The following is a 19,738-nucleotide window of genomic DNA, read 5'->3' as shown; positions in this document are numbered from 1 at the left end:
TGCCCACCTAGGCATCCCCTTGTCCAGCAGCCGGCTCCCTCCGTGGAGATGTCATTACCAGGCGGGGGACGCAGCGCCCGCTGACGGATCGGCCATGCCCAGGGGGCGCAGGACACCCTACCTCCTGTGATCAGGGTGGGTATGGAGGTGATGCACTGAGCAGGGCATGTTGGGGTGGGGTCAGCACGAGCCTGGGCTGGAGGCTTCTAGGGGCTCATTGTGTAAAGGGAGGAGAAGTTCTAGTTGTGTGTGTGATGTGAACAGATAGACTTCCTGAAGAAGTCCCCTTGGGATCCATGTGAGTGATGTTTGCCTCTCCCCACCCTTTCCATGCATGTGCTCCTTCATGGTACCCAGCCCCCCCCCCCCTTTTTTTTGTTTGTTGTAAATCTTTGGTGTCAGCCAGCAGTGCAGGGGTTAAGCAGGAGTCGTGATGCTGCAGGAGGCTGCACTTTGTCGCATCATTATTTGCTATGCAGAGGATGGCAGGCCTGGCACCCACTCTGTAAACATGCCAGGCCTGATACCAGTGTCTTATCAAGTGGGTGTGCTTGATGAATGACTGCCAGGCCTGGTGCTTCTTTCATCTTGTACCCACCTACACCTAATCTTTTGAGGGTGCCAGGGCCTGGTTGGGAACTTCTACCCCTCTTGGTGTTCCAGTGAGGCTCCTGGGTCCATCTAAGGCGGTAGGGGGTACTTTACAGGGCAATGCCAGGATAGGAAGGCATGATTAATAATTTACTACAGTCTATGTTCATATCGCACCCATGATGCTCCTTCTTCTGACCCTTTGTACCATCCCTATGACCACATCTCCTTGTGGTCACCTCTTGCGTTGTTCCTGGCATCATCTTGAGATGTCAGGAGGTAGCCCTCTTCTCCCACGTGTCTTTAATGACCCCCTTAGATGGGAGGTGGTGCTGGACAGCTCCTGAGTGCAGATAGGGGGTGGAGTGGTTCCATGCTGTGTGTATGTATCTAATGATTTCTCTCCTTCCTGCAGGCTCCTGTGGTTTTCTGACAAGATCCGGGCGTACGGTGCTGACAAAGGATCTGCAGTGATCTGGGGGGGGGGGGGCAGACTTTTTATAACCTTTTCATGGGAGCTTTAGAAAGGGCTGCTGCATCCGCATCTGTCTGCGTCACAGCCTCCTGCAGGGAAATCTGTTGAGTTGTTCCTTTTTTTTTTTTTTCTTTCTTCATCTTAAACTGACATGTACCATGAATCCACCAGACTTGGGACACAGGGCTCTCAGACTGCAGCCACAAATCTAATGGAAAGTGGGCTTCACTGCAGACAAGATCCAGTTCTGAGAAAAGGATGTCCTGCAGAATCCAATGACTCTGCTGGGAGACCGATGAATATTTATGGGATGAACAGTGGTGTGGATATCCTGGACACTGCAATGCTCAACTCGGGGACAGCAACCCAGCTTGTGCCAGCTGCTAAAGACTTTAAAACGGTCAAGCTGAGGTTCTTAAGAAGGACTGTGGTAGAGTCGGATCAGGAAGAACCTCCGGTTCTAGACTTGGGTGAATCTCCTCACCACAACAAGGTCATCCCTATCTCTAGAGCCAGAAGAGCTATTGCCAAGAGAGCCCATGGGACCAGCGACCGGGCTTTGACCAAAGAGGCCCCTGAACCCAAGTTCGAGACCTCTAGGGAAAGCAAAGCGGAAGAACCTCCAGATAAAGTTGAAAAAGAAAAAAAAGATGAACCTGACACTTCTAAAGAGGTACCAAAGTCCAAAAAAGAAGAGGAGCAAGATGAAGAGGAGGCAGACATAAAAGCTGTTTCTACCTCCCCTGATGGCAGGTTTTTAAAGTTTGACATAGAAATTGGAAGAGGATCCTTTAAGACTGTTTATAAAGGTCTGGATACAGAAACTTGGGTGGAGGTGGCATGGTGTGAACTCCAGGTAAGACTATGGTTTATTTTTATCGCCTACTGTATATGAGAATTGATATGTTTAGAGGTCATGGAGAATCTCTGTATAATGGTTCATAAATGGTCCAGAGTTAGCGAAATGCGTGTGACTTTAGATATGGCGACCCCACGCGTTGAGTGCAGGACATATCACCTATAGGTTATCTAATTGCTCATTCTGAAGAAGTGTGTTTGCACCAGTCTTGCATCACAACCGATGGCTTCTGTATTGATTCCTCCTTGCGTTTGAGGATGTTGTGCCTTGGTCATCTGATAAATCTGATCATGTCTCGGCAATTCCCAAGAAATGAACTTCATATATAATGGCGCACATGACGTGCTGCCCTAGAGGTCTTCATGGTTATGTAATAATGATCTGCACTGCTAGTCCTGAGACTGAGCTCCTCACATACGTCATGTGCTCTCGAAACCACAGCGTTGGGGAGGTGCTCCAGATGTCACTGAATTGGGGGCTAAACTTGGGATTTCACCTCTCTTTTTGTGACTGCCGATGATTTTGAAGAACCGATAGGAGAGCCCTATAGATTTTACTGCACAGGTTGTGCTTTCTGCATTGTAAGGGTTAGATACATTGTGTTTTTACCATACAAACGATACATAGTTTAAAAATCTTGTAAATATTACATCTCAAATAAAAAATAGTGTCTTCCCTCCACCTAGAGTGGGCTCTGTTCCCATTGCCTTTAGGATTTGTTCCTTCAGGTTTCTGTTGCTTTTTGACCAGAATTGTGCAACCCCAAGGTGCATTCACCCATATATGATGTGGATTTTCCACCTCGGAATTGCAGGCGGAAAATCTGCAGCAGTTTACAAATCCGTAAAATGAACATTTGTAAAAATCTGTGTTTGAAATTGACGTGCTACGCAAGTTTAACATCCACAGCATGCCTATTAATAGTGGTTTTCCGCCACGGATTTCAACCTCTGCAAAGGGTGAAGTTCATGGCAACTCTTCATGTAACCCACAGGGATTTTGTTGCAGGTTTTTCTGCAGCGGAATACATTCTGTGTGGACGTACCCCCAAGTGTTTCGGCTTCATTCGCATGGGGGGAAAAAAGCAGAGCCTATAGACCTACATGTGAGAGATCTGCTCTCATGGATGATCACTTCAAGGGAACAGACTAGGTCTATACAGCGAGTGCTTTGTAAAGAATAGAATGAGATGTACAAGTGTTTCATCATGCTGAGGTTTCCAGAGAATTGCTGTAAATGTGGATCCATTCACTTTTCGAATGTCGTGTTGGATGCTCGATGACCTCTGAAATGTAGGTCTGAGCAATAATGGACTTAATTTTTTTTCGTCATTTCAGTGAATATCTATTCTGATTTAATAAAAAAAATGTGAAATTGATATCTATCTGCCCCGCTGCTACAAACGGAGCTGATATCAGGCTGCACAAACACTGCTGGAGCCTGGCTTCTGCTGGAACGGCCGGGATCAGAGATGACTCTGGTCCTGGATGGTTAACCCCATTGATCAGGGATCAGCAACCTCCAGCACTCAGCTGTGCTGAAAGTATGACTCCCAGCATGCATACTGGCTTGGCTGTTCTCAGAACTCGCATAAGTGAAGGGAATGGAGCATGCTGGCAGTTGTAGTTTCACCACAGTTGGAGTGCTGGCTGTTGCTGACCCCTGCCCTACTAGCTGCAGTCAATAATGACTGTAGCATCTAGGCCAGGGATCAGCAACCTTCGGCACTCCAGCTGCTGTGACACTACAACTCCCAGCATGCAAACTGGGAGTTACAAGAACAGCTAAAAGAAGTGAAAGGAGGATTCTGGGAGTTGTAGTTTTAGAACAGCTGGAGTGCCGGAGGTTGCTGATCCCTGATCTAGGCAGTTAGAAGTGGACGCCCTCTATCCCCATCATTCCTGCAGGATGCAGATGGATTTCCATGGCAGTCAGAAGCAGCCTAATGCTTCATTCACATCACCGTTCAGCCTTTCCGTTCTTCTGCTCCGTTTAGGAGCAGGAGAAGGCACATAACTGAGCGGAGCCTAAGGACCCCATAGACTATAATGGGTCCGTTATGTTTCCGCTCAGAAGATGATTTTGGAGCGGAGACCAAAGTTGTGCATGCAGGACTTTTGTCTCCGCTTCAAAATCATCTTCTGAGCGGAAACCTAAAGGACCCCATTATAGTCTAGGCTCAGTTATGTGCTTTCTCTGTCCTTTCCATTCTCCTGATCCTAAACTGAGCAGAAGAACGGAAAGGCTGAACGGTGATGTGAACGAAGCCTAACAAAGGTCCCATTCCTGCTATGACTGCCTGCATATTAACCTGTGCTATAGGCACTGCCGGGCATTTTTACATTGATAGGCGCTGTAATGGATTCGTATACGAATGCATTGTAAAAAGCGATCGATGGTATTGTGACGTCCCCTAGTAGTACTAAAATTCTTAATCCAAGGTTAAGAAAGTTTACAAAAAAAGTCAACCATTTTTTCCATAAAGTGGTTGCTTTTTTATTTTTTTAAATCTCAAAAAAACTAAATGAAAGACACAGGCACACATACGGTACAGGTTCATCACAGCCCGTATAATAAGGATAACCTGTTGTTTTAAGTACCCAATTTAAAAAAAATGCGCCATGTACCCCAAAATGGTAGCAACAAAAATTACTTATTCTGAGATGCTGCTATTGTGCAAAAGTAGCAAACTTCGCTCATCTCTACTTACTAACCCCCAAAAATGTAACCATTAAGTTATATGTACTGCAAAATGGTGTCACAAAAAATGTACAGTTCTTTCCAAGAAAACAAAACGAGTCGTCACAGCGATGTCAATGGAAAAAATGAAAAATTATAAAAATGCAAAAAAAAAGAGAATTCCTATGGCCTTAATACCAAAATAGTATTTTTAGGGGGTTAAAGTGACCCCCCCCCCCCTCCCCTATCCATAGGATGGGGATAACTGACTGCTGGGGGTCTGAACACTGGGATCCCCACTAATCCAGAGGACGGGGTTCCTTGTTCCCCTGTCTCAATCGAGCGTCAGTTTGAGCATGTGCTCTGGCCAACCATGCATACCCTACGAGACTGCCGGAGAGCGTGAAGCTAAAAACAAGAAAATAGAGATGAAAATCGAAAATTGTCCTTTTAAGAACCTCTGTCAGCATAACTAAACCTCAACATGGTAGGGCTATAGCCTGAAGGTAAGTGTTCTGCCTTCCATATATTGACCAGACTTGTAAATATTTTCTTTTATTTATTTTTCCCCACATTTAACCCATAATAAAAGTTGATAGAAATTAATAAAATCTGTATGGGAAAACAGCCTGATGCAAGTAATGCTATATTTGTTAGCCTGTCAGTAGGGTATGACACAGCTGTAGGATGAATTTTTTTTTTTTTTTTTTTTTTTTTATTTTTTTTTTTACAACTTTTCAGATACTTACACATAACATTTAGTTGAAGATCTGTTTCTTAGTGTGAGGGCAAGGTTTAAGGGTACTTTCACACAAGCGTTTTTCTTTTCCGGCATAGAGTTCCGTCCTAGGGGCTTAATACCGGAAAAGAACTGATCAGTTTAATCCCCATGCGTTCTGAATGGAGAGCATTCCGTTCAGGATGCCTTCAGTTCAGTCTTTTTGACTGATCAGGCAAAAGATAAAACCGCAGTATGCTACGGTTTTATCTTCAGACAAAAAAAAAAAAAACTGAAGACTTGCCTGAATGCCGGCATTTTTTTTTCCATAGAAATGTATTAGTGCTGGATACGGCATCCGGATCAGTCCATGCGCAGACCGAAAAAAATTAATGCCGGATCCGTTTTTTCCAGATGACACCGGAAAGACTGATCCGGCATTTCAATGCATTTTTCTGACTGATCAGGCATTTTTAAGACTGATCAGGATCCTGGTCAGTCTTACAAATGCCATCAGTGACGGAACTGCTTGCTGTATCACTCTGCTGCAAGTGTGAAAGTATCCTAAGTCAGAATAGAGTGTCACCAATATGAGAAGCATGATTACATCTGCAGTTCTGCTCTCACCATGCTGATGCCTAGACCTCCCAATCAAGGGGAGGGGGAAGTGTGCATGGACGTTACCAAAGCAGTGCTCCAAGAGCGCAGTCCAGCCCCCTGGTGCTCAGATCTTCTTATTTAAAAGCACAGATATCTCTGCAGCTGTTTAACATACAGACAAAGGAAAGGTATCCTGTTAATCAGCATGATCAGCCCTACCAGTCAGTGCCTGGTTTATAAGATTGATCATGCTGAGAGGGGCTGTTAAAGTTTGGAGGGGGAATGTAATTCTAGGAAATCTTTTAATAGGGCTGGATGATATCTGTTCTTTAGTTCCTGTATGTGTAAAATATTCTTTCTGCTAGATATTATAGGATCAAGAAGCGAGAATAGTATGGTTTCTTCTGCTAGGATCCAGTCCGGTGTTACTTGGAGTATTCCAGTTATAACAAGTTATCCCCTATATACAGGATAACTATCAGATTGGTGGGGGGTCCTACCAGTGGGATCCCCGCCAATCATGAAGACTCTGTACCATGTGTGCCCCCCCCCCCCCCCAAAATGGACGGAGCAGCTGGTTGGAAATGTGCTCTGTACTTGCCTGTCTCCGGTGCTCCCATAGAAATGACTGGAGAAGCAGCGGGCCTTTCTGACCAGCTGCTCTGTCCATTTTAGGGCGGCTCCACAGGGCATGGGGCCCACGTTCTAGTGATCAGTGGGTGTCCCAGTGGTAGGATCCCCATCAATCTGATAGTTATCCCCCTATCTTAGGCAATGAAGATAACTTGTTATAACCAGAATACCCGTTTAAAAACATGTTCACCCCCACCCCAAATAGAGTTTGTAACACCCCAGAGTGGTGTTACCACTTCTGCTCCTTGCTACTTTCTTTATTGGGCTAACCTCATGTCATCTTGTGTATTTATTCCAGGTTCCCCACACTGCATTTCTAATTTATGCAACTGTTATGTTCACGTGTAATGTGCCTGATTCACCAGCAGGTGGCAGCAAATATGGCAGAGCTCCAGTTAGGTAGAATGGAGCTTTCCATTCTAACCCCCCCCCCCCCCCCCCACACACTTCCTGCAGGAAGGGTGGGTCCCAGTTTCTAGTTAGTTCTAGCTTACCCCCCCCTGCTTGGGGAATGTGTGTAGGGCACGTCTCTGCTGGACATGCCCATGCCAGCCAGATCACCCTAAGCTCTGCTGGCCATGGAGGCCAAAGCTTGAAGCCTCAGAAGCCAGGAGCATAGTTTCCTGGCAAAAATTTAAGGGTCAGACTACAAAAAAAGAAGTGCAGAAGCAAAGTTATACAGTCAGCATGTCGGTACAGCAGAGCTAGAGAGAAACAGATATAGCAGAGATGAGTTTGCCTGCCAGTTTTAATGCTAAAGCCTGCTGGTACCAAGAGAAAGTTTTAAGACTGTTTTTGATGACCATTTAGCAGTAAAGCTGCTGTTCAACTTCATCTCAAGGTCTGGACTAAATTTTTCTTGAAAATTCCTCAATTATTCCCCCTATTTATTGCTTTGGAGCCAAAGCCTGGGTTCCAGCTGTATACAGGTAGGAGCACCGTGACACACGGAGACATTTTAGGCTGCACTACACCACTTGGCATTCCTCTTCCTGGGTCTCATTACATGACGGGCCCTAGGAGGAGGCGCCCGTTGTATTTGTAGCACCAGACAAGAAGGGGCTCTGCCTCTGATACCACTAGATGTAAGGCCAGCACCTCATCTAGACACTCAGCCATAATCTAGATATGAGTGGATTCAGACATTGCATTTATTTTTTATTTTTTTGAGGAATCCACGCCGACAATTAGGCCTCTTTCACACGAGCAAGTTTTCCACGTGGGTGCAATGCGTGAAGTGAACACATCAGTTCTGTGTTGCGTGAGAATCGCAGCAGGTTCGATATTCTGCGGTTTTTCAGGCAGCCCTGGCCCCATAGAAGTGAATGGGGCTTCAGTGAAGAACGCGTTGCATCCAGATGCAACGCGTTTTTCACTGATGGTTGCTAGAAGATGTTTGTAAACCTTAATTTTAATTTTTTTTTTACGCTCGTTAAAAACGCGTCAAAACTGATTCCATCCGCGGGGAAAAAACAAACACTGAACTTACTTGTGAAATGGTGCGAGTTTCACTGAACGCATCCGGACCTAATCCGTGTTCGTGTGAAAGAGGCCTTAGTAACAAAGTACTGTAAAATGTTAATGAATGTGGTTTTAATAAATCCCCCTTTAACTGTTTGCTGACCGCAAAAAACATGTGCTCGTGTGCATGAGGCCTAATTTCTATGTCAATATGTATCTCTATTCCCTTCCTGTGCGCCCGCAAACCAGCCAGGAAAATCATGGAGAGGACTCCATTATAGGTCACTACAGGTTCCCTTTAAGGGATATTCCAGGATTGTGTTATTGATGGTCTGTCCTCGGGATAGGCCATCAATATCTGATGAGCTGTTGTGCTGGAGCTACACACTGCCATCCATCATGTAAAGGACGGAGCCGGTTACTGCAACCATTGAAGTCAGCAGGAGCAGCTTTGTCCACTACTCGTGTCTGAGCTGTGTGGTTCCGGTGCCAACTTCTGGCGCCAGACATGCACTGAAACGGCTGATGGTCAGGGGTGCGTGATTTCGGATCCCACTGATCATATATTGGTGGCTTATCCCAAGGATAAGCGACCAATAACAAAATCGTGGACAATCCCTTTAATTTTTAAGGTTTTGGCTTGTACAATCCACACTAATAATGGTGACGTCCATGTACCGTGTTCAGTATACAAAAAATGTCAGCGCAGAACTGCTGAGTTTACAATAGGCCGCTAAGTGGAAAATGACTTGCTGCGTTCTGCTACAAATCTGAGCCTATCATTTATATAGCCGGCCGGGTAGGAAAGCGCTGGTACATGTATATCTATATAGAATGTTCTGACCTATGATATATCCCTTGGCGTTGAGTACAGCTGAGTGGGGAGGGTGCTCAGTATCAATCAGTGACCAGCATGAGAGGTCTTGAGGGATTTTCCATATGGCCTTTCATTATTTGATAGGACCGCTCATCAGCGGCGTACATGGAAATCAAGGGGCCCCATAGCGAATCTCAGAACTGGGCCCCCCACCCAAATATAAGTACAATTATTGTACTAGTGTATGTATGTGTGTGTGTGTGTGTATTATAGAGAGAGAGAGATGAAAAAACGGACAGCACTCCAGGTAAAAGCTAGTGGTGTTTATTCACCCATGTGGAAGGCAACGTTTCGGCTCATACAAGAGCCTTTTTCAAGCAATGAACACGATATAAAGTGGGGTATATATAGTCCAACCCATATGACATCACAATATAGTCAATTAACAAACATATACAATAAAGTGCCAATAGTGCATATATAAAAAATCTGAATGTAAATATAGCAGTGTCATATGCAAAAATAAATCACTGATGTGTACAAAATACATTGTAAAGTGAATGCATTATAGCATAGAAATATATCAATCAATAAATACCAGGTGCACAAATGGTGGGAGGGACGAGAAGAAATGATGCTGCCAAAGGGAGGGGGGAGCGATGACATACCCGGTGTCATTATCCGTGCCACACATGTCGAAAACCGCCACGTCCGGCGTTCAGATGGCTACAGTGCGCAGGCTCCAAGTCGCATAAGGAACATGATGTGGCTTCCTCAGATGACGTAGCCGGAGCATGCGCACAAGTCTGGAAGCGCTTTGTCGGCCATCTTGAAAGAGGTACAGAAACTTTCAAATCGACGATGCGATATATTTTAATGTCATCACATATGATAGCGAGAGTATGCGCAAGATGACCACGAAAAAACACTTAATCAACCATCGTGAAAAAGAAAAGGAATAAAAGATAAATAATACCAACTATTGTGCGTGCGCATAGCCTAGTAATAGACAGGACAGCGCAAAACGGAAATAGTGCCGTGTACCTAATTGTATACCCATAAGAGACAGAGGAGAAAGTACATCTATGAAAGATACAACTCTCCTCACAGATGGACCAAATGAAGCAATGCACAAAGCGAAAAACGCTGCGGGCATGCCACAGAAAGGCCAACACTTCCCAATGGGGACACATTCAATATAGGACACACAATAGGTAGCATAATGTAACAGTGTAAACAAAGCGAAAGACATCATGTACACTGAATGGAGGCATGTAGGCAAATACGGAACACATCGGGTACGTCTCACTTCTCCAACCCGCAGCATCATTCTTATCTGTGAGAATAAAAGAGAAAGCAAAATTTAAAGAATGGCTTAATAGTGTTCATAGTGCACTATGTAACACCGAAAAAGAGCCACATATCGCATAAATAACATTGCAGGGCAAACTACTCCTCTAAACATATATCCCCGGATTGTAATCCACATTAAGCCCATTAGGTCTCAAACTATTGAGAGTATAGATCCAAAAAAGCTCTTTTTTTTCTAAGGATCAACACCCTGTTGCCCCCACGTCTTGGCATGGGTATATGGTCGATAGCCCAACATTTAAGATCTTTTTCGGAGTGTTGAAGCTCCGTAAAATGTTTGGCAACAGGGAGGTTCCTTTCTCTGGCCGCACAGTAACTACTCTCCTTGTCCCGTTCCTGAAGCTCGCATACCTCTCTTCCCTGCAGGCACAGATCGCTCTGCAGCACTGTGTGGGGCGGAGCTTATGCATATTTCTGGGCTGCAGGCTCCACCCACACAGGCCGGCAGCGCGACTTGTGCCTGCAGGCTGGATGGTGGAGCAGGGAGAAGTCTTCCTAGTTCACCATTCTGTGCGCCACCGGCCTGAAGGAGGGGAGGAGCACAGGGAGTGACAGAACCGCAGCTTCCTGGGCTCCAGCAATGAGCGCTTCCATCAATACAGATAGAAGCGCTTATTGCTTCTGGCACCCCCTGAGAGCCGGCACCTGGGGCAGACCGCCCCCCCCCCCCCCCACCCCTTAGTACGCCACTGATGCTCTCTTCCTCTGTTGCTGCTTACCGCCTTGTAAGACTAGAAAGTGAGAGGGCGGGGCCAACCGGCCCTGCCAGGCCCCCCAATCTCGCAGGCCCCATAGCGATCGCGTGGTCTGCTGCCATTGGTGGTACGCCACTGCCGCTGATTATATTTACAGCCCCGACGCTTCCTAATAAGATGTCTCTTAGGCTGGTTTCACACGGGCGTTGCGGAAAAAGGTGCAGGTGCGTTGCGGGAACATGCGCGATTTTTCAGCGCGAGTGCAAAACATTGTAATGCTTGGGATCAGTGTTCTGTAGATTGTATTATTTCCCCTTATAACATGGTTATAAGGGAAAATAATAGCATTCTGAATACAGAATGCTAAGTAAAATAGGGCTCGAGGGGTTAATTTTTTTTAAAAAGAATTAACTCCCCTTAATCCACTTGTTCGCGCAGCCGGCATCTCTTCTGTCTTTAACTGTGAGCAATAGGACCTTTGATGTCACTGCATTCATCACATGGTCCATGGTGATGGATCATGTGATGAGCGTAGTGACGTCATCAAAGGTCCTATTGCTCACAGTTAAAGACAAGAGATGCCGGCTGCGCGAACAAGTGGATTAAGGGGAATTCTTTTTTTAAAAAAATTTAACCCCTCCAGCCCTATTTTACTTAGCATTCTGTATTCAGAATGTTTTTATTTTCCCTTATAACCATGTTATAAGGGGAAATAATAATGATCGGGTCCCCATCCCGATCGTCTCCTAGCAACCGTGCGTGAAAATCGCACTGCATCCTCACTTCCTTGCGGATGCTTGCGATTTTCACGCAACCCCATTCACTTCTATGGGGCCTGCGTTGCGTGAAAAAACGCAGAATATAGAGCATGCTGCGATTTTCACGCAACGCACAAGTGATGCGTGAAAATCACAGCTCGTGTGCACAGCCCCATAGAAATTAATTGGTCATGATTCAGTGCGGGTGCAATGCGTTCAACTCGCGCATCGCATCCGCGCGGAATACTTGCCCGTGTGAAAGGGGCCGTATGGCTGTGAAGCAGTTCCTGGTGAACGGAGACCGGTTAATGAACCTGTGGTCTTACAGCGTAGACTGCCCGACCACATCTCTTCAGGAACATATCCACTATGCTACGTCTCTGCAGTGTCATGTCTATCGCTCTGATCCAACAACTGCATGATAATGCATCAAGCTATATTGTCATTCATTATTTATGGACACGTACATTTCTATATTTTACCTACAGTAGGCCATAATGGTGACTGCCAGCAAGCAAGAAACCAAAATGGCAGCCTTATTTCATTGCCAAAGGAGCTGGGTCGCTTGCACTATGTATAGAAGATCATCACTAACTGTAGCCTTGTACACAGCGTTTAAATAGGACTTGCATGGTGGATCTAGTCAAGGGGTTAATGCCATTGAGCTGAGATTGACTAGGTATAAACTGTTAGTAGTGGTTGGTCAATGATCACACAACCAAGGTGGCGCACCCTTTCTGTTGGGTTCTGCAGCAGGGTGTATGTTGAGGGAGGGACACTAATGCTGTGATACAAGCGGTCATACAGATGCTGGCTCTTCTGTAGTATGTCCTTCCAAACTCTTTCAACTTGGACCTATAGTTCAGCCAAGGTGGTTGTTGGCTGCTGTGCATGGGAGATACGTCACCCCATTCAGTCCCAGACCTCCTCAATGGAGGACTAATCTGTCAATCAAGGTGGCCAGGGGAGCTGCTGGAGACCCATATTCCGTGATGTCCTGGATGTACTGAAGGCCATCCAATGTTCCCTCCACAAATACCAGATGGGAACGGCCACGGTAGTTGTGCCCACTTGGTGGTGCCTTCACAGTAGTTATTGGGTTTTTTTTTTTTTTTAAAAGGTATAAAACAAAAGTAACTTTTTAAATAAAACCCAACCTTTTTGTCTTATTCACCTTGCATGTATGCTCATACTTTACAGGCCGCTTGGTCTCATTCAGCGTGAAATCCATCAGATGAGCTCTGACGGCTAGGTCTGCAGCACCTCTCTGCTCTAAATATACATAAAGGTGATTTTATTTTTTAAATGTAACTTTATTTTCTTGTGACGATGCCCACTTTTAGATTTTACGTTCAGGAGAGCAGAGCTACAGACCAAACCACCAAAGAGCTGGTCTGATGGGCTTCACACTAAACAAGACTAAGCAGCCTGTAACGTCCTTCAGAAGACAAGCTGCTGAAAATTTTTGAATATAGAACCAAATTACATAATATGATCAAAAATAATACCCCTAAAGGTGTCCATAGCCTTTAACAACAAACTCCGCTAAGAATGTTCCATCTCTCGTCCGTTTTCTTGGGGTATTTGCTGATAGATGTAGGAGTTTTATGTGGACTTTTTACCTCGTTAAGTGCCTTCTGGTTTACATGATTTTTATTCTTCATGAATTTTAGCTGTAGCGGCTCTACTATTCATTGGATCGTTTTATTGCTTTAGGATTCTGCTCAGTGCGCTATATAATTGGCCTCCCTGTTTTTTTGTCTCTGACACGCACTATTATTTTTATCGTATTTAATCGTATATGAACTATTTTAAAGGACATATCCCACTAATATTGAAGAGCTCCTTTTTAGGCTGGCACGGTGCCACATCTCCCTGGGCTGCCTGAGAATAGTGATTGGCCAAGTACGTGGTGGTGATCAAGGATTCCTCCTCACTCCAATGCCCAGCTGCCCAATTCACTATCGGTGAAAAACGCCCAGAGCCGCAGCAGGGATTATTTATAGATAGATAGAGAGATAGAGAGAGAGATGGAGGGAGATATATATATATATATATATAATATTTTTTATATATTTTTTTTCTTTTTTATATTGCACATTTATGACTGTGTGGTGCTATAATTTACTGTATGGCACTTATTTAGACAAAGTAAAGTGCTATAATTTTTGCAGGGCACTCTATGCCTTGCATTTACATGTGGGCCGATAGAACTTCATTCCCAGTCCTTGCCTACTCGTCGGCTGCATTTACACGCATCGATCATCTCTATTCTATGGGGATGAATGATCGTTCATCCCCATGCATGCAGTTCCATTTTTTGCTGGCAGCATATCTTTGTTTGCACAGCGTGACGTGCTGCTAACAAATGAGATTTGTTGATGATGCATCCAACAAATCGGCAAACAAACTCATTGTTCAGGCAACAGATCACTGTTTACGCAGCACAATCTGCTGCACAGAGTGTATTATTTTAAGTGGCAAAAGAATGCGCATTGGCACCTTCACTGGGTGATCCCCAGCACCATTTTTACGCAGGCCAATTATTGGTACTAAGCATTTATACAAACTGTCATCCCTAATAATCTGCTTGGTTACTGGTCCGTGTAAAAGGATCTTAAAGGGATTCTGTCAGCCCGATTTTCGATACTGAGCTTTTTGTATCATATTAGTCTCCATTGTCTAATTAAAAATATACTGTTTTACCCCCACCTGTCATTTTATTTTTGATAAAAATAGGTTTTATGTATATCGTAATTACCTTCTTAACGTGCCCAAAGGGCTGAGCCCAGCACCGCCCCGCAGTTAATTTATTCACGCCTCTCCAGAGTTTTTTAATTTTTTTTTCTCAGTGCGCCGTAATCCAGCGCATGTTGCACACGTCCAGGCCCGTGCGGTATCCTGGCAGCAGCCTCATCGAGTGTGATCGCGCATGCACCAGCATGCCGGAGAGGAGTGAATAAATTAACAGCGGGGCGACGCTGGGCTTAGAGATCAGAGGTGCGGCTGGGCACAAACGGCCGGAGGGACAGCCCCTTAGGCATGTTAAGAAGGTAATTACCATATACATAAAACCTACTTTTTATCAAAAATTAAATGACAGGTGGGGGTAAAACTAGTATATTTTTAATTAGATAATGGAGACTAATATGATGATACGAAAAGCTCAGTATCGAAAATATGGCTGAATCCCTTTAAAGGTATAGCTGCCTGTGGCTGTCCCAAGACACAGATGTGCAACGGGCGCCTCCCCCCTAGGGCCCTTAATAGCTGTATGACGCGCGTCCCAGGTGTAGGAATGCTGAGTGGTATAGTGCGGTCTAAAATGTCCCTCTGTGTGTCACGGTGCTCCCACCTGGATACGGCTGGACCCCAGGCTTTGGCTCCGAAGCAATAAATGGGGGGAATAATTGAGGCATTTGAAGAAATAACTTGAGTCCAGACCTTGAGATGAAGTTCAATGGCAGCTTTACTTGAATAAACGTTTCTCCAAACAGTTTCAGGCTTTGTCTTGGTTCCAGCAGACTTTAGCATAAACTGGCAGGCAAACTCAACTGTGCTATATTTTTCTCACTCTGCTGTAAAGCTAACTTGGTGTCTTTATTTCCTCTTTATGCTGCACTTAACTCTTGTAGTCGGACTTATGTTCAGCCAAAAAGTAGGTTCGAATCCTGGCAGCTCCAACATGGAGACTCAACCAGAACTGCCCCACCTCCTTCTAGTAGCAAACAGGACCTGCCCACTTCTCTCCAGAGGGGGGTTAGAATGGAATGGAGAGTTCCATTCTACCCAAGAATAGCTCTGCCATTTATGCTGCCACCTGCTGGTGAACCTGGCATACTACATGTAATAAACAGTTACATAACAAGATTATTAATGCATTGTGGAGGACCTGGAAAGACCTACAGTACATAAAAGGACATTATATTAGCCCATTAGAGATAGTAGAAGGGTGCAGTAGTGGTAACACCACTCTGGAGTGTTACAGATGCATGATGTTAACTAGTTCTAACCACATTGTTTCTTCAGTCTTCATTGTTACTGGTCACGTGGTAACCTGATGAACCGCGCGGCTGTTAACAATGAAGAGCAAATAACCAATGCCAACCATACCCTAAAAGCTCAGATAGTTTCAGTGACCACTATAGGCCTGGTTTCAGCTTTGTCTATGTTAAAAGGGTTATCTGATTAATGTAAAAAAAACAAAAACTGACATCATATCAGTGGCGTAACTAGAAATGATTGGGCCCTACAGCAAATTTTTGAAGCCCCCCCCCCCCCCCCCCTCCAACTTATTTGCAACCCCCACTCCTGTGGCTAGTCAGGATTGTTCTCTCAGACCAGACCCGGCAGCCGCTCGGTCCATTTTCTGTGTATATTGTCATTGCATAATACTGTTGAGGGGGCCCTAACAATAAAATCTTTTAGTTCTCATCCTGAGTGGGCCCCTTCTGAGTTCGGGCCCCTAAGCAGCCACTTCCCATGCTTCCCCTATAGCTACACCCTGCATCATACAGTGCATGATGATCTCTTTCTAACAAGGCTAGAACCAGCCCTGTCCCTCACATGGGTCCAGAGATCTCCCCATTCATTGCTCTGCTAGATTTATATCAAGCTGACAGCTCAAGGGGCGTGTCTTTTCTGCTGGAGCTCAGGGGGCGTGTCCATGATCTCCCTATCACAGCTCAGGAGGCATTGAAGGATGAAACTGAGCATGTGCGACCTTCTCAGTGAGCAGGACAAAGAAATAAGAAAGAACAAACAGCAGGTGGAGCTGTACAGATTTTATTGAATAACTTGGTGGTTAAAAATGTTTACTTGCATGAAATTACACCGGTATCCATATGCAGGGCCTGGTTTGAAAACTGTTAAATATTTGTTTTGTGGGGCAACTCCTTTAATAGAGGCCTGTACTGCTATTGTCATCTGGTTTATTTCTAGCCGTGTGCTACGGATAAGGAAAAGACTTGTAGTCGGTAAAAATAAATTGGGAAAATAAATCAGTTGAAGAGTTTTAAATTGGAACATTGCATTTCACATTTAGACTTATGGTATACCTTTTTTTTTATTACCATGTACTTGTCAAAGGTCATAGATGCAGTTGGATGGTGCTCCTCAGACATTGCACAGATCAGTCTGAAAAAGAGATATGGGATTTTTTTTCATGACTAGTAAATTGTAGATTGACCCGTATGTATTCTGCAGCACATTGATTATTTTTGCTGTCTACCCTACTGTGCATGGAGTCTCTTCCCTATAGCTTTAAGGCTTCTGGAGAAAGAATGAAAACTATTTGATTTTAAAGGAATGTGTACCCTACATTTCTACCAGCAGTAGGGTTTGCATTCTTTATGGCTAGAGCCATTTCCACAATATATTATCTATGATAAAGATGACTGCATCCTGAAATGTGGCATATGGACCTCCAAAAGAGTTTATGGGTTTCCCCCTCGTGCACTACCCTCTATTGCAGCAAAGTCCGTCTCCCACTCAGGCGAGAGCATGGAGCCATTTATTTGAATGGTCACCGTGTAATACTACATTTCCTACGCTGCAGTCATTGTACGATAAATGTCTGTTAGCTCACAGCGGCCACTAGCCATAAAAACAGTTTTTTGGTTTTGGCAGCTGGACCCATGTCGCAATGGTCAGCCAAATGGCCTCCTAGATGCAGTAAGTGTTGTCTGTATGTAATCACACCAAACTATTCTAAGGCCGCGTTCATATCTGTCAAGATGTTCTGGCATAAATGCCAGCTGTCAGCCGGGCCAAAAACTGCTGCATGCAACTGTTTTTGTCTGGCTAAAACCTGGCATTTATGCCAAAAAGCGGCTGGATCCCATATACAGAGGTATAGGATTATACCGTACAGCAGACATAGTACATCCCTCCAGACTGGAGAAACAAGGGAGAAAGATTGTCATAGAAAACTGCCCCTTATGCAACTTCTGGGGACTAATCTGAATCGCTGTAAAAGCTGCCTTGCTGTAATTGACTTTCGCATACATTGATGACCTTTGGATCAGCTTCAGTAAAGTACTGGGAGTTTAAGAAACTTGGTCTCCTTTTTCTACATAATCTCCTAATTGCACCTCACGGTGTTGGTGTCACGAACACAGGGGCTCAGCCACCAAAGCACCCTAAGCATACCAATTACCATCAAGGGCACCTCAACTTTCATCTGGCTGGTGGTCTCTGCAATAGAGTGCCCCGAAGGATTTGGTGCTGTCTTCCACTGCACTGTCGGTCCAGGGAGCTGCAAAACCGTGAGTATGACTACTACCCCCATCAGCCCACCGTGCACTCATACTGTCCCTGCAGTCCGGTCCACTGCAAATAGAACAGTAGATGGCGCTATGTTAACGTTATTCCTGGAATATAAGAATTTTGTTAAGAATTGTAAATACAAAAAAATTTTTAATTATGGGCCGGTGTTCTGACTCAATATCCTGAATAAGTGTCAGAACTCAATGGCTCCATGTAACAATGGCAATCTGTATTGACCTGTGGCTACTCCACTGGCAAGAAGGAGGGAGGGGCTGCAAGAATAGGGCAGCAAACAGTATAGGGAGACAAGAGGGACAAACTTATGCAGCAATGCAAAGATTACACTAATGATATTGAACCATGAAGACATGGGACATGACAGCTGGTTTTAGCTAAAAATATCCTTCCTGGGATGCGTTTTTTTTTTTTTTTTAACCACTTCCCGACATATGAAGTAATAGTACGTCATGGAAGCAAATGACTTGCCGCATTTTGACGTACTATTACGTCATGGTGATAGGGCGTAAGGAAAAAAAAAAATTTGAATTCAAAATAACGTTTCAAGTAAAAAAAAGAAAACGCCCCTTTCCCCTGATTCTATAATAATAAAAAAAAAATTAAAAAAGGAAAAACACACATTGGGGATCACCACGTCCGTAACGACCGGCTCTATAAATATATCACATGATCCACCTGTCCAATAAACACCATAAAGAGAAAAAAACTGACACTTACACCTTTTTGATTGCTTGGTGTTGCAATTTTTGTGGTTGCATGTCCCACAAAATGGTACCAATAAAACTGTCACCTCATCCCGCAAAAAATGAGCCCCTACATAAGAATCACAAAAAATAAAATATATAGCTCTCAGAACATGAAGACATTACAACAATTTTTTTTTTTCAAATGCTATTGTGTTTAAAGTGAAATAAATAAAAAGTATACATATTAGGTATCACGGTGTCCGTAACAACCAGCTCTATAAAAATGTCACATGAACTAAGCCGTCAGGTGAATGCTGTATATAAATAAGAACTGTGCCAAAACTACCAATATTTTTGGTCGCCTTGCCCCATAAAGTGTAGTAATGAATGATCAAAAAAGAAAATCGCATGTATCAACTTTTCCTGCAAAAAAAAGCCCCTGCACAAGACTATCGGCAGAAAAAAAAAAAAACGTTCAGAAAATGGAGACAAACATTATTATTTTTTCAAAAATGCTTTATTATGTAAAACTGAAACAAAGAAAGTAGAGTATATGTGAAAGTAGATTTGATATCCTTGTATCCGTAACAACCTGCTCTAAAAAAAATAGCACATGATCTACCCTGTCAGATAAATGTCTAAAAAAATAAAAACTGTGCCGAAACAGCCATTTTTTGGTGACCTTGCCTCACAAAAAAACGTAATATAGAGCAATTATGTACCCCAAAATAGTACCAATAAAACTGGCACCTTATCCCCTAGTTTCCAAAATCGGGTCACTTTTGGGGAGTTTCTATTCTAAGGGTGCATCAGGGGGGCTTCAAATGGGGCAAAATCTGCCTTCCAAAAACCATATGGCGCTCCTTTGTCTGCACCCTGCCGTGTGCCATTACATCAGTTTACGACCACATGTGGGGTGTTTACATAAACCGCAGAATCAGGGAAAAAAATATTGAGTTTTGTTTGGCTGTTAACCCTTGATGTGTTAAAGAAAAAAAATGGATTCAAATGGAAAATCTGCCAAAAAAGTACAATTTTGAAATGTCCTCTCCATTTTCCTTTAATTCTTGTGGAACACCTTAAGGGGTAACAAAGTTTGTAAAATCAGTT

At 44.1% G+C, this 19,738-nt stretch overlaps 1 protein-coding gene across 1 annotated transcript in view; it reads left to right on the top strand.

Annotated features, from left to right (window-relative positions):
* The first annotated feature begins 1,217 nt into the window (after positions 1-1,217).
* The window catches only part of WNK2 (WNK lysine deficient protein kinase 2), a 166,073-nt gene continuing 147,552 nt past the window's right edge, over positions 1,218-19,738 (top strand). Inside the window, exon 1 of the mRNA XM_040408797.1 lies at positions 1,218-1,922. Coding sequence (XP_040264731.1) covers positions 1,218-1,922 — 705 coding nt within the window. The remainder of the gene's footprint in view (positions 1,923-19,738) is intronic.

Source organism: Bufo bufo, chromosome 9, assembly GCF_905171765.1.
Source record: "Bufo bufo chromosome 9, aBufBuf1.1, whole genome shotgun sequence".
Lineage (NCBI taxonomy): Eukaryota > Metazoa > Chordata > Amphibia > Anura > Bufonidae > Bufo > Bufo bufo.
This window is presented reverse-complemented; position numbering and strand designations above follow the sequence as displayed.